Source organism: Batrachochytrium dendrobatidis, assembly GCF_000203795.2.
Source record: "Batrachochytrium dendrobatidis JAM81 unplaced genomic scaffold BATDEscaffold_1, whole genome shotgun sequence".
In the NCBI taxonomy this organism is placed as follows: domain Eukaryota; kingdom Fungi; phylum Chytridiomycota; class Chytridiomycetes; order Rhizophydiales; genus Batrachochytrium; species Batrachochytrium dendrobatidis.
Window position 1 is genome coordinate 2,548,373 of NW_006281099.1, and position 14,780 is coordinate 2,563,152.

A 14,780-nucleotide genomic window follows, 5' to 3' on the forward strand; every position below is an offset into this window, starting at 1 on the left:
TACTCCACCCACGTGAGTTGGTTAATTCAACTGGACGATGACTAGTTTTATTGGGATTGTTGGCTGGCAATCGTAGCACTTCAACAATGAGTTGATTTCCTGGTTTGGCTGATCATTCGCTAGTTTGCTGGGGCGACGAGCCACGCTTGTCAGTTTCCTGACTGTCTGGATCGGCATTTGGTGCGCGAATCTGAACCACACTTGTCGGTGGATGTGGCCATTGATCACCCCAATGTAGTTTCCTTGCGTCCTTGTAGAACGGACTGCTCAATTTAGTAGCAATAACTCGTTGGATTTGGCCTAGGTTTTAAACAAGTCATTCCATCAGTTTGAAATCTTTAATCTAACCACAAATACATGCAAAATATTACCTTCTGACGAGCACATATCAATGATTACATGCTTTTTCTTTTTAATTGGAGGTGCTGTAACTCTTGGCCAGTTTAGAGATAGTTTTTGGAGTAGTGATTTGTCATTGGTGGACAGTTGCGATAGATCTGTTAAAGCAGATTTGGTAGAGAGTTTAGACTGTGTAACAGCGGGTCTTGCACCACGACGAATAGCAACATATGAGAATTTTATATCCTCATGATCAGCGCTTTTAAATCCAGTGATGGATCGCTATTATTAAATAAACCAATGAGTTTATGAGTATGTACAACCCATCAGCTATAAATAATGCAGAAACATGCCCCACAATCTTTATATTAAAATTACCAACAAAACTCACTACAACTTCGTTACGATATACACGCTGGGAAAAATGGCACCATGATTTTCCATTGACCAATAGTGGACATAGTTTCTCGTGAGAGCACTATACGCATTTCAACAATGGCATATCAACGTTGGTGGATGCATACATCACACATTCTCACTCGATTAAAAGTTGACTTACGGGAGATACAACGTGGGCTCCGAGCTGCTCGTTACTATTTGCCATTTCAAGAATGGCGGCTCTGGCCTCTGCAATATGTCGAAATCCATTGGGTGTTCCACGATCAATTAATACAAGCATTCCGCGAGTTTGGTCCCACAAAGCTTTTAGTGTAGCTTTGATAATCAAATCTGATGTGAGTTCTCCAATGACAAATGAAGCCACTACCAAATCATGTTTTTCGTGCTAATAAAATGGATATGGTCAGCATATTCAAATTCGAGTGAGTAGCACCAATTACAGTGATAAATTTAAAAATGGCCTACAATACCTCTAAAAACGATTCTTTATAGTTTAAATAACGCATTCCTTTATAGTCTTTTATCCCAGAATCTGGCATGTCTTGAAAGCAAAAACACGATCAAGTTAGATTCTACAAAACTAGCTGGCAGTCATTGAATATTGAAACACTATCTAGTCAAGAAAAATATGCATTGATATACTTGAAAGTTTGTCAGCGTGCTCAAGCATCTCCTCTGAAGAATCGATTCCCACTGCCGTTTCTAACGACTTTGGCCAACTGTTCTTTGCAGCCCAAATAGCCGTTCCAGGACCAGTTCCAAAATCAAGAATGCTAGTTGGTTGAAAATCCGGTATTCTGCGAGATATATCTCTAAAAACAAAATCTGCTGCTCCATAAGCTGCATGTGCTCGACTTGACAAGTATGCTTTGGATGACACTTTATCATATCGAATGGCATGCGGTTCGGGCACGATTTTGTTTGTGGTGCCCTTCTTACTGACTAGCAGATGGACACCATAAGATAATTAGATGGTGCATGAAAATACTATTTCAAGACAGTAAATCAAAAGTCTAGCCAAACAACTTGATTACAACTTTACCTCGTTTAATCAGTGTCGAATAGTCGTTTGGGCGTGATTGAGACATGCTTGCTAGATAGATTGCCTGTGAAGCATTTCGAAGTGATTTATTAACACCTGTCATGCAATTAATATCACGAAATAGCTTTTTAGTATGTTGATCAATCTTTTGGATGCATCAAATCACTCACTTGGCAGTGTGTCCATGATATTGGCATCAAGATCCTTTGGCATACTGCAGAGTCCTATCCGATTACGACCCATCATAGTGTATGGACTGATTTTTACCGATTTGTCGTCATCTTCCAAGTCTTGAGTTTCATTTGCGTCTTGTTCTGCTTCAAGGACTGAATTGGCGTCCTTGTTTATGGCCTGCATATCAAGCACTTTATGGTTTCTAGTTTTGAATGCAATTCTTGACATTGTGCATGTCTGCAAGTATGGTTTGTAGCTAGTTATAAGAGATGGAATGCAAGTATATGCCAGTGAAATAGAATTGATTGATGGCCTGTTTACATGAGAGCAGGGTTTCAAAGGACAGTATAAAAAATAAGACATGGGGATTAACTGATCGTATTAAACCAAGTGTATTTAAAGTAGTATTGATGGTAGCAGGTCGAAACTAGAGAAAGTTGAATGAAATTCAAGACTAATTAATTTTTTTCGAATCGATTAATCTGCAAAACAAACTTTTGTAGTTTAACACTGATGACTAAAAGTAATTGTTGGATGAACATTCCAGTTGTAATAGTCATTCGCGACATCAACACTTGTAAGTCATGGCTCGACTATTCTTGTACAATCTCAAACTCGGAATATTACAGATGCTTTAAACCAATAGCAAACACAGTGATGGCTCTTGCTATTTATACATTTTCAAGAGTTTGATTCATTTAAAACAGATCGATTATATGCCAATACTATACAAGATTATAGTCAACACAGATTGATAACTGAAGATACGAATGTCCAGTGACTGTTGAAAGTTGCAACTCGTGATGAGATCAAGTGACTTTTACAAGATAAAAAATCGGATTTTTAGTTTTTGTCAGATCAGGCTTATAATCTATTAAATTCACAAATGCTTGCTGCCACCACTCCTGTCGATGCATGGGTAAGTCTTGGTGTTTTACTCTTGGACTGTGATTTCTGGTAGTTTTGTACTTTATAAATCTTGCTGAATAAACAACTCTAACTATGTTTGCACAACTACTGCCATCTAACTGTTATTTAGAACAAGTGCCTTAACACTACTCTCGAGACTGAAGACAAGGAGATTTACGATCTTGTTCAACAGGAAAAATGGCGCCAGTTTTCCTGCCTTGAGCTGATTGCATCCGAGGTACACTAACTTGGATAATCTAGTTATTTTTTCTATTGATTTGTGCATCTATCCCAAATGCATTCTTGACATCACTTACAGCGGTGCATCTAGATGATGAAAGCTGTTGTATAATTGCAATTCAACCCCGAACCCGTTGCATATTATTTTTTTATGTTGGCTTACTAATCTCTTGTGCTCTTTACTCTCCGAATTTTCTTTTTTTCTTTCCTCAACTCTTGCCAACTACTTGTTTTATTTCCTTCGTCGCTGGTTGAATGCATCACAATCCATGTGTTTAGAACTTTACATCCCAAGCTGTGATGGAGGCCAATGGCTCTGCCTTGACCAACAAGTACTCTGAAGGTCTTCCAGGTGCCCGCTACTATGGTGGTAATGAATTTGTTGATCAGATTGAAAATATCTGCCGTGATCGTGCTCTTTCTGCATTCAGCTTGGATCCCAAAAAGTGGGGTGTCAATGTCCAGCCATACTCTGGGTCCACTGCCAACTTTTCTGCCTTGACTGCTATGCTTTCTCCCCATGACCGCATTATGGGACTAGATCTGCCCTCTGGTGGTCATCTTACTCACGGCTATGCTACTGCCAAAAAGAAGGTATCTTCCTCTGCCATCTACTTCGAGTCGCTTCCCTACCAGGTTGACAGCGAAACTGGCTACATTGACTATGTCAAGCTTGAAAAGAATGCTGCTCTTTTCCGTCCTCGTTTGATCATCTGCGGTGCCAGTGCATACCCTCAAGAGTTTGACTACAGTACTCTTCGCAAGGTGATTTTTATTTATGAGTTGCTATTGAATATTGGCTTGCTTGTGTTGGGAAGGCTTGTGATGACACCAATAGAGTCAGATTTTGATGATGACTATCCGAAATATTTAAGACTACAACGGTATCTGAAGCCCTTTTTATCACAACTATTGAGAATGCTAGAAATTCCCATTGTTTCTAACTACTTTAACTGTACTTTTGGCTTTGATAACAGATTGCCGATCAGCATGGTGCTTATTTGATGTGCGATATTGCTCACATCTCTGGTCTTGTTGCCGCCAAGGAGGCTGCCAATCCCTTTGACTATTGTGATATTGTCACCACTACCACTCATAAAACTCTTCGCGGTCCTCGTGCCGGTTTGATCTTCTTCCAACGTGCTCCCAAGGGCGAGAAGAACTCTGATCTCGAAGAAAAGGTCAACTTTGCTGTTTTCCCTTCCAACCAAGGTGGTCCACATAACAACACTATTGCTGGTATTGCTGTCACCCTCAAGCAGGCAGGATCAGCCGAGTTTAAACTGTACGCTCAGCAGGTGCGTGCCAATGCTGTTGCCGTTGCCAACGCTCTTAAGGGATATGGCTACAAGCTTGCTACTAATGGCACAGTCAACCACCTTGTCCTTTGGGATCTGCGCACTGTGGGTCTCACTGGATCCAAGATGGAAAAGATCTGCGATCTTGTCAATATTACTCTCAACAAGAACGCTGTTCACGGTGATGTGTCTGCTCTTACACCTGGAGGTGTTCGTATTGGCACATCTGCCCTCACATCTCGCTCTTTGAAGGAGGCAGACTTTGTCACTATTGCGGCATTCATGCATCGTGCTGTTCAGATTTCTCTCCGTGTTCAGCTTACCAGTGGAAAGTTCATCAAGGACTTTGTTGCTGCACTTTCTGCCGATGAGGAAGTCAAGGCACTCAAGGCCGATGTTGAGAAATTTGCCCATACTTTCCCCATGCCTGGCTTTGATCCTAACTCCGTTCCTGAACACTGCCGTCATTGATACATGATAGAATCAACCCATTATTGGTTTTACTAATATATTATTTGTTGCTAAATGGTTGATTTTAAAAAAATAAAATGCGACTTTTACACATTCACTGTCGTATGTAAAATGGGGATACTAATAGGACTGTCAAAATACATGAACGGCATCATGGCATAATTGGTGTCAATGTACTGGACATGATGGAAACAACAGTTGCAACCATTGCTTTCTTGAACTAGAACACAGGCGTATTCGAGTTGGAATACAGTATCAAAACAGTCAATCATGCAATGTATGACTACCAAAAGTGGATAAAAGGATTGTGTGCATCATATGATGAACGTTGTGTCTATTGAAGAAACAGTGCAACAAATATTAATTACAAAAGTTTCATTTTACGTGAATACGCTTTAAAATGGAAAAGAAAAGTCGACAGCTCGATAATAGAGAAACGGTTGATTCAAAAACTACAACCAAGAAATCTGCTTTGTCAAGTATGCTGGACGATCATGTACCAGAGAATGAACTGAATGCACAGGTAGAAAAGCAGACTCAACAGTCTACTCTTAAACAAGCGCAAGTTTCCGAATCAGCTACATTTGAATCCATTGGGCTTCGACCATGGCTCATTGGATCACTCAAATCCATATCCATTCGTCATCCATCAGAAATCCAACAGGCCTGCATACCCCATATTCTCAATGGCAGGGACATTATTGGTGGGGCCAAGACCGGCAGTGGCAAGACTGCTGCATTTGCCCTTCCAATTCTGCAGAAACTAAGCGAGGATCCATATGGTGTGTTTGCATTGGTACTCACACCAGCTAGGTATATTTAATTGGCTTGTTTAAACACGGGAATGATTGTATGAGATGGGCATGCACATTCCAGTCGTCTTTATAAACTAGTATTAATGTTTATTTTGGCATGAATAGAGAACTTGCATTCCAGATTGCCGAGCAATTTCGAGTGCTTGGAACTGGAATTAATCTTAAGCTATCAGTGGTTGTTGGAGGTATGGATATGATGAGTCAAGCACTTGAACTGTCCCAGAAACCCCATGTGATTATTGCTACTCCAGGACGTCTTGTGGACCATATTCGAAGTAGCAGCAATGCCATCCATTTTAAACGCATTAGATTTTTGGTATGTTGCAAAATCGTATGCCATGTACTCTCGACCGCATTGTCAGTACATATAATAACTCCAATTCTTTTTATAAACTCTGTTGACTAGGTCATGGACGAAGCTGATCGTCTACTTGATGATACTTTTAGCGATGATTTAGAAGGAATTCTTAGCCAGCTTCCACAAAAGCGCCAAACGCTTTTATTTACTGCTACCATGACGGACGAAATCAAAGAATTGCAAATGTCATCAAAAACCTTACCATTTGTCTACGAGTGTGCTGAACGGTACGATTGTCAAGATATATTTGGTTGCAGCCAACAGTTAAAATGTGTGTGGCTATTAAAATTGTATCATGAATCTTGGTATCTAGATATAGCACAGTTGAAAAGCTAGACCAGCAATATATTTTGGTTTCTTCCAATGTTCGAGATGCCTATTTAGCACATATAGTTCGTGAGTCGCTTTCTGGAAAAACCATGATTATTTTTGCTAGTAAATGCAGGTATATCGAGTATTTGGCTTTTATTGTTTTGAAATGGATTAATCTAGTGTGTAGTCATTTCAAAAGTAATCTAACATATGGTTATATGATGCTATAAACTGATTCTGTGGTTTAGAACCTGTGAGACACTTCGAATTATGTTAAAGGAGTTGGGACTCAAATCAACTGCACTACATGCTCAGATGCCACAAAATGATCGATTGGGGTCGCTTGCAAAATTCAAAAGCGGGATTGTGCCGATTTTAATTGCAACAGATGTTGGTAGCCGGTAAGTTTGTAAAACTAATTGATGTATCTGCTCTATAAACTTGACGCAATGTACTATTCTAACATTGTGACTAGTGGCCTAGATATTCCTACCGTTAAAGTGGTAATCAACTACGAACTTCCAGCAGATGCTACCGACTACATTCATCGTGTTGGTCGTACCGCTCGTGCTGGTCAAGGCGGTATGTCACTGTCCTTTGTATCTGAGCGCGATGTCGATATCATTCACAATATTGAAAAAAAAACTAGTACGTTTAAAATCGGTTGAATAGATCTTGACTTGATTTGCTTTTGAAGCTAAATGATTTTATGATCTTTTGTAGAAAAAAAGATGACCGAGTATACTGTTCCAGAAAATGATGTATTGGAGATTCTAGATGAAGTAAACCTTGCCAAACGAATTGCAAAAATGGCAAGTTTTCATATTGTATACAATTTGTTATATCGCAAGTCTAAATGTTGGATAAAACTACTGGTAAATCTAACATATATCCCATTGTTTCTTTCTATAGCAACTACTGGATAAAAACTTTGGAAATCAAACTCGGATTAACAAGGAAAAGATGAAAATGCTTGGGAAATCTACAAAGCGTGCAAAAGTCACAAAAAAGACGCTTGAATAGCATTGATATCAACCGCATCAGAAACTGCTTTTGATAACATACGAATAAAAAATTGTTATGATACAAATTTAAAATAGTACTGCCATCAAGCACAAGTTTCATTAAAGTCGAGTAAATTATTGAACTCCAAAAATTAAAAAAATCACAAAAATAGCACTGGAAGGTTTCGATCCTTCGACTTCTGGGTTATGAGCCCAGCGGACTTCCTCTGTCCCACAGTGCTAGATTCTAATAAAACATTTTATGCATATTCATTCTTTATTTACTTTTGCAAACCTGTGTGCTTGTGATTTGGTTATTATATTGTATATATTCAGTCCGATTTATAGTTTTGAACTGATGCTTGGCATCCATACATTGTATAATCACCAGTAACTAAAGAGTTCAAAAACAATGTTGTCCAGTAAACTGTCACTAATCATTTCACAAGACTATTTATTATGTATTTTGGTACTTTTATTAATGTTCTCATTTTACGTGAACATGGCGGCAAATCAGATGATGGTAGATGTAAAACTGATGGTTTGCTAATCGAAATACTTTAAAGGCTACAATTATAATAACTACTTTAGTTGCAGATATACAGAGTATAGTGTACTAGATTGCAAGCTATACACTATTACAAGACAGTTACTCTATTTAAATCTACACTGTATTCTATCTAATATTGATCAACAAAGTACAGACATAACCAGATGTACAAGAAATCAAATGGTAGATGTATATAAATAAGAAATGGAGAATAGCTGGTGAGTAGAAAGTAAGAATAGACTCAACTAAGCTACTAGGTGTCTTGTGATCAAGCGACTTTCATGAGCTATTTTAGCCGACTTTTCAACAAGATTGACCATTGGTGCTACTGATTTGCGCTCTCCTTTAATCCAAACAGTACCACCAATAGTTGGTAGCCAAACCTGATACCCTTGAACTTTTTGATTACACATTATTGTGCAGGCTGCAGTCAACTTTCAACAGTTTGATTTTGTTGACCTACTTTTGTGAGCTTTATTAGGCCATTCGAGTATCATTGCAGCTTTATTCTTATGCATCTTGCCACGTTGACCCTCATGCAAGACTACCATTGTACTTTCACGGATTTATCCACTTTCTGTTAGTCGAACGTATTCCCTTGTATAGCAGGGAGTCATTGCCATGTGGATTTCTCTTCACAGCACCATTCCCAGTACCGATATTGTTTAGGGGTTATGGTCTACACGGTCGTTTGAATCTCCGACTCGGTTTACTCAATAGTTGAGCTGGTGCTGGGAATAAATTAGGCATGATTCTACTCCACACTTGAACAAACTTACTCCTTGCTGGCATCTTAGTCTGTCCAAATTGGTTGAGCCATCACTAGCCTGTGCATTTTTAGTCTACTGCTGCTCACTCTGGTTTACTGAGGGTCATTACGCCCCCATTAGCAATAAATCTACAGCCACATTTTTTTATTGTGGCTAAAATTAACGCCTTTTCAGTTGTATTCCAGCTCATACCTTACTTTACAAGACCACTTTTGGTGGACTACACATACACTGCTATCATTTTCCCTATGGCTAAAGAAAAGGTTCAGCGCTTGCGGACCTGTCCCTTGTGTCATAAAGAATTTGCTGCTAAAACTGTTAGCAATCATCGATCTCAACTAGTATGTGTTCGAAGGCGTCAGATCCAATCCTCAGATATAGAATGTTGGAGGCAAGACTTTCGTAAGTTGCAGTCGGCTTGCCAGCTTTAATACCTCTGCTACGCTAAATATTTTTATCCTTTGGTGTCCTATTATTGTCACCTTCCATCGCTGACTCCATATTCCATTCATAGTCATGCCATACTTTTATTCTTCTTGATATATGATTGCATACAGCTTTCTAGCACAAGTCTATCACTTTGTAATTGTAATGGTGATCACTGATTAAGATTCCCGTGTTTATCTTGCCAACAACCATCATATTTTTACTTATACAACAACCATTTAAATAGAAAATGATCCTACTATGTTGGACAAGCTGCTGAGATTCTATAAAAAACAACAACAAGAGCTTCAACAGGCAGACTATCCCTACAATCCAGACTACCAGGAAACTGCTAAATCCGACCCGCCAGCATTGCCTAAATTGTCAATCCCGTCAGTTTCTACATCGTTCATGCAATGCCCGCTGTCTACAAGCCAATCACCATCGCCCACTCTTGATAGTATTAATACAAACCAAAATACTGCACCAGTTTTAAACTCTGTTGAAATAGGATATGAAAGGTACAATACTATCTATACAGTAGTTTGTATTTGATCATCTCACGACATTGCACACCACCTACTAACTACATTTTCGTTACTATGATATGGTTTAACCTACTATTGAAAACAGATTTCAAACCAATAGAACTATGCCAAGCATATACTCGGGTCATTCTTTTGATCAGCTATCGCGTAGTAATGAGGTAGAGCTTCCACTTGCACAGACATTCAGCTATGGTGCACCATCCAAATGGACGCCCAGTCACGTTCATACCAATTTCCGGTAAGTTATCCAGAAATCATACTATATATCTGTAGTAAATCGTGCGAGTTGCTATATAAATCTGCCGTTATTTGAGTACTCATATTGCTAAACCTATATTTAGAAGAATCGATATTCCTACAGAACCTATACATGATCCTGCGTGGTATTCCGTTCAACATGCCATGCGACCCATGTCAAACCAACTCCCACTTTTACCTCCTATGCTCTATCCAGGTCTGAAACCCATATCAAGCCATTTGAACGGATTCGGAAATGATTTCGAAATGGGTCATCGGCCGATTATGACTACTCCTTTAAATCATTTTGCACCGCCAATGATGCCACCAACTACAATGCATCAAATGTTACATCCGATCGGGCATTTGAATTTTAATGGTTTCCATCCAGTCTCACATGAACATACAAACTTTATTTATGATAACCAAGCCTCAGATCATTCTACTCGTGGGATATAGGTCTTTGGTGCTGTTTGCTATAGTTGAATCGTTTTGAATATATACTTTTTGATATCCCGTATTCTGATATTTATATCAAGCTTGACTAGTCAAATGTACGATTTAGATTGATGGGATGCTAGTATGGCTTGAACCTTTTCAGTCAGCTAACTGCTTGTTGAATCATCTTTGATTTAAAAAACGAGTTCAATAAATACCCAACCTTTTACTATAAATTTGTATTTGATTTACTTGAATCGAGTCGAGTATTAAGCATTTACCAAACAACTGATTTTGAAGAAAAAAAGGTCCCACCGAGATTCGAACTCGGGTCTCAAGATTCAGAGTCTTGTGTGATGACCAACTACACTATGGAACCATTTTCAAAATTTCTGCAAAAACAGTGTATAAATTATCAATAGTAAGTTAAAGTTTAGGTTTGTGTAAATAATCAGCATGATATCTGTAGCCAAGCGAGTATAACCACATGAGGCTGTTGTTGAAATGCTTCAGTCTACTTGATACTATCAGAATGGTTTCAAAGCATGATGAGATGGGTCTGAAATATGCAATAGTCAAGTATTTGTTGCACTTTCCTACTAGAAATTGTCCAGATTTGGTAATCATCACAATCCAGATATTGAATTCAACTGTTGTTTTCATGTCAATCGTTAAAGGACCGTCCAAGCCAATAAACTAGACAATATTGTCCAGTAAATGATCATCAATCACTCCATGAGAGTGACAGTTTATTGTGCACTTTGACACCCTTATTTAGTGTCCGGTTTTACGTGAATACGGCTGCAAAATCACTTTTCTCAAAGCCCAACATTGCCATTCATGTTGTCCGGAGGTGCAAGACGGATACCTCGAGAACCAGCAGCAGGAAATGCATTATCTGCTAGTACATTGACCACTTCACCAGCAGTGACTCCATTAGGAAAACAGGCAGTAAAAGTAGTCATTAGAGTACGCCCTTCACTTGCTCACGAGCACAACAGTGAAGCGTGCATTACCACCACTACAAATGATATCTACATCACCAACCCTCGAAATACTACCGAGCAACTTCAATACACGTATGTATACATGGCCAGGTCTCGTAACCCAATACGGTTGCGACTATCCCTTTCATCTGCTACTTGGATATAATTGGATTGAATTTTTGATTGTTTGTTTAGCTTTGATAAAGTCTTTGGGGAATCAGATTCGCAAGTGAGTGCCATTATACTATAACAATCTACTATATTTGTCAATGATCAAGCTTTTTAAACATAATATTAATAGGAGTCTGTATTTGTCCAAGTCGAGCCAGTCATTTTAAGTGTGTTTAGCGGAATCAACACCACAAGTAAGATTTTCAAATGTGTTTCTGATCAAGAAATGTCTGCTGTACAATGTAAATCTGTTTTGTTGATAAATCATATACCAATATAAATCTAGTTTTTGCATATGGTCAGACTGGTAGTGGAAAAACACACACCATCAATGGATCTCTCAAAGCACAAGGCATCATTCCACGGACAATATCGTATCTGTTGAACCACATCAAGGAAAACGCACTTGAAACATCCATATCTGTTTCCTACTTGGAGATTTACAATGAAAGAATCTTTGATTTGTTGGCTACAGGAGATACCAAGTCGCTTCAAAACTTGGATTTAAGAGAAAACGCCAAAGGCAATATTATTGTCTCGGGTCATTCTTCAACACTGATTCGATCCGTTGATGATTTTGAAAAACTTCATCAGTAAGATTTGATTATGGCTTTAGGTGGTTGAATTTTGCTTCGCTTTAGTATTACATACAAGCAAACTAACTTTTAATGAATGTAGAACTGCTTTAAAAAATAGATCTACTGCAGCTACAAATCTCAATGAATTGTCTTCTCGATCTCACTTTATTATGCAAATCTCGGTATGTATTTTATCTGTGCAAGTATGCTCACAGCCTTGCATCAGTCTATTCACCCACTTGGACTATTGATAGATCAATACAACTCTTGAAAACGGGAAAACACTCATGTCTAAACTACATATTATTGATTTGGTAAGCATATCATGTTTTTTTATCAAGATGGATTTTTTTTAAATATTGCATCATACAACATTAGGCTGGAAGTGAAGACAACAAGCGAACAGGAAATGTTGGCGCGCGAATGGTTGAGAGTGGTGCCATTAACAAATCGTTATTTGTGCTTGGTCAAGTAGTCGAAGGCATGTATTGTTGTATAGGATCTATTTATTCAAGGCTTCAATCTATTCACCATCTTCTTTTGATTTCAACAGCATTAAACAAGGGCCAGCAACGTGTTCCATATCGGTATGTGATGAACAACTTGATATCCCAACTGTTTGAATGAATAGGTTGTCTCAATTATTTTACAAAATAGGGATAGCAAAATTACTCGATTACTGCAGGATTCATTAGGAGGAAGTGCCATAGGTTTGATGATTGCATGTTGTGCTTCGGGCCAGGTAAATACAACGACACAGTTGCAATAATGTATACTTTGCTCAAGTTTTGTTGTTGAGCACATATTTAACTAGCTAAAACTGGATGCTATATCCAGGAACACTATTGGGACACCTACAACACATTAAACTTTGCGTCCAAATCGTCGTTTATTAAAAATACTGTTGTTCGACACGAGATTGCAGGCATGTTTTTGAGTTTGCTACCTATTTGATTGGAAATTGAAATCTATAAATGGTTTTTTGAAAATCCAATTGGGTATTGACACGTTTTTGTTGTACCTGTCTGCAGCCAAACCTGTTATTCCTCAGATTCAACAAAGTATATTTTCTGGATCTTCATCAGCCAGTTCGGGAATTTTGACTTCAAATCGTAAGCAAGAGTTGCTTGAATGGAAACTACGCACAAAGACTACACCACAGCAGTCGACTGATATACAGAAATCCCGCCAGCCTCGTCATAGCAATGCATCTACAGTATCCGATGCAAGTGACGTGTCACAATTTCAAAACGTTCAGTTGGATGAGCTTGTTCAACAAAAAGTTGAAGCACAAGTCAATGCTCATTTAGCGACCCTTCGTGCCGAACTATTAGAGTATGTAACAATTTTTTTGATATAATGTGGTAAAACATATGCATACTCTTTGGATTAGAAAAGCGTATACTGCACTTTTGCTTGTAAAATAGACGATACTAATCTACTGTTTGAATGATTTATACTCATTCAAGTAGGACCAACATAGCGCAACCATTTCAATCATCCCTATGTACTACATTGCATAATGATTTAGTTATGGAAGCAGAAAAGGCAGTGTCACAGGGTTGGTTGGTGGATGCGATTGTTGCTTTTAAACGTGCTCTTGTTCTTGAAAGTCCAAATTCAGTCGAATATGAATCCACGCTGGCTCGAATAGCCAAAATAGAGCAGCTACAGCGTCAGGAAGAGCAACATCGCATATCAAATATGACCAACACTGCCTCTGAACATCAAGAGGTAAAAACTATCCATTCCATCGAGCAAGTCAAGCAAGATACAGAAAAAGTGATGTTGCGTATTATTAATTCGGGGAGCCTCAAAGATATTATGAAATTGAAGCAGGTGGGTAAGAAACGAGCCGAAGCCATCATGAATGCCAGGGATACGTATGGTGATTTTATGTCCATCAAAGATCTTTCACGAGCGGGAATGTCAGAGACTTTAATCTCCACAGTGTTTCAATCCAACTTGCAACTGTAGTAATAAATCTCACTTGAGTAGTTTGACCTAATGCCAAGTATGATGACTATTTCAAACAGATATAGCACTGATCTAGTCAAAAGTATACATATATTAAATAGAGTAGATTTAAATTTTCCATGTCGGTAGTGTATAAAAAGCACTGAATAATACCTTTTTTGTGTAATAATGTCAAACTTAATTAACCATATTGATCATTCTCGCTAAAGGCTGACCCGACCATCTTTTCACATATCATTTGAATTCGATGAGCGAAAAGGCCCAAATATTTGGAACCAATTACTTCCCCTTGACACATCCTCATCATCTCCTACGATTACGAAGTCTTTCTATATTTTCTCGAATCTATACAAAAAGACCTTGTCCATAACAGACAAATTCCTTTTTCAGATATAAAGCACGATAAATTTCATATGAATGAATAAAACGAAGGCTAGCACTTAATGGTTCAGTGACAGCCTTCGTTTTCTGATATCTAATGCTATTTTTTAAACTTCTCTAGTTTATCGCCAATAATATCACTTAATTGGAATCCTGATTGCTCATCATCTTTTTCATATTGCTTATATTCTTTTTCTGCTTGATCCTGTTCAATTTCTTTAATACTTAATGAGATCCGTTCGTCCTTCTCATTTACCTCTAATACTTTTACACTTACTTGTTGCCCAACTTCTAATACTTCCTGTGGTGTACCTATATGACGATTTGCAATTTGCGAAATATGCACTAATCCTTCTA

The 14,780-nt window shown here is 38.3% G+C and overlaps 6 protein-coding genes across 6 annotated transcripts in view; 4 read left to right on the forward strand and 2 right to left on the reverse strand.

The window, feature by feature from the left end:
• Positions 1-112: 112 nt before the first annotated feature.
• Positions 113-2,137, reverse strand: BATDEDRAFT_85388 (mitochondrial 37S ribosomal protein RSM22; the record flags this gene model as incomplete). Its single annotated transcript, XM_006676301.1, has 8 exons — positions 113-300; positions 372-621; positions 731-817; positions 899-1,123; positions 1,209-1,279; positions 1,381-1,680; positions 1,781-1,876; positions 1,951-2,137. 8 exons carry the CDS (start codon positions 2,135-2,137, stop codon positions 113-115), a joined length of 1,404 nt encoding a protein of 467 aa, XP_006676364.1.
• A 692-nt stretch (positions 2,138-2,829) lies between these two features.
• Positions 2,830-4,964, forward strand: BATDEDRAFT_18481 (uncharacterized protein). The gene is made up of 4 exons (XM_006675118.1): positions 2,830-2,873; positions 2,994-3,101; positions 3,383-3,868; positions 4,081-4,964. The coding sequence occupies exons 1-4, from the start codon at positions 2,841-2,843 to the stop codon at positions 4,870-4,872; spliced, it is 1,419 nt and encodes a 472-aa protein (XP_006675181.1). The 5' UTR covers positions 2,830-2,840; the 3' UTR covers positions 4,873-4,964.
• A 389-nt stretch (positions 4,965-5,353) lies between these two features.
• On the forward strand, positions 5,354-7,283 carry BATDEDRAFT_8371 (uncharacterized protein; the record flags this gene model as incomplete). The annotated part of the gene is made up of 7 exons (XM_006674932.1): positions 5,354-5,685; positions 5,793-6,003; positions 6,094-6,272; positions 6,359-6,490; positions 6,606-6,758; positions 6,833-7,005; positions 7,081-7,283. The coding sequence occupies 7 exons, from the start codon at positions 5,354-5,356 to the stop codon at positions 7,281-7,283; spliced, it is 1,383 nt and encodes a 460-aa protein (XP_006674995.1).
• A 1,618-nt stretch (positions 7,284-8,901) lies between these two features.
• On the forward strand, positions 8,902-10,409 carry BATDEDRAFT_34143 (uncharacterized protein). The gene is made up of 4 exons (XM_006675699.1): positions 8,902-9,083; positions 9,355-9,628; positions 9,741-9,893; positions 9,997-10,409. Exons 1-4 carry the CDS (start codon positions 8,930-8,932, stop codon positions 10,349-10,351), a joined length of 936 nt encoding a protein of 311 aa, XP_006675762.1. The 5' UTR covers positions 8,902-8,929; the 3' UTR covers positions 10,352-10,409.
• A 761-nt stretch (positions 10,410-11,170) lies between these two features.
• BATDEDRAFT_85876 (uncharacterized protein) lies at positions 11,171-14,042 on the forward strand (the record flags this gene model as incomplete). The annotated part of the gene is made up of 11 exons (XM_006676016.1): positions 11,171-11,409; positions 11,512-11,545; positions 11,618-11,681; positions 11,774-12,080; positions 12,166-12,247; positions 12,320-12,379; positions 12,444-12,652; positions 12,723-12,807; positions 12,903-13,002; positions 13,097-13,400; positions 13,538-14,042. The coding sequence occupies 11 exons, from the start codon at positions 11,171-11,173 to the stop codon at positions 14,040-14,042; spliced, it is 1,989 nt and encodes a 662-aa protein (XP_006676079.1).
• A 481-nt stretch (positions 14,043-14,523) lies between these two features.
• Positions 14,524-14,780, reverse strand: part of BATDEDRAFT_34144 (uncharacterized protein) — a gene marked incomplete at both ends in the record, with an annotated part of 2,835 nt that continues 2,578 nt past the window's right edge. Inside the window, one exon of the mRNA XM_006675700.1 lies at positions 14,524-14,735. Within this exon, the coding sequence (XP_006675763.1) occupies positions 14,524-14,735 (212 nt within the window). The remainder of the gene's footprint in view (positions 14,736-14,780) is intronic.

Coding starts and splice junctions, on each gene's coding strand:
- BATDEDRAFT_34143 (XM_006675699.1), top strand. CDS start 8,930: ATGGCTAAAGAAAAGGTTCAGCGCTTGCGGACCTGTCCCTTGTGTCAT. Junction 9,629..9,740: donor GTTGAAATAGGATATGAAAG/GTACAATACTAT, acceptor TATTGAAAACAG/ATTTCAAACCAATAGAACTA. Junction 9,894..9,996: donor CACGTTCATACCAATTTCCG/GTAAGTTATCCA, acceptor ACCTATATTTAG/AAGAATCGATATTCCTACAG.
- BATDEDRAFT_18481 (XM_006675118.1), top strand. CDS start 2,841: ATGCTTGCTGCCACCACTCCTGTCGATGCATGG. Junction 2,874..2,993: donor CCACTCCTGTCGATGCATGG/GTAAGTCTTGGT, acceptor ACTGTTATTTAG/AACAAGTGCCTTAACACTAC. Junction 3,869..4,080: donor ACTACAGTACTCTTCGCAAG/GTGATTTTTATT, acceptor CTTTGATAACAG/ATTGCCGATCAGCATGGTGC.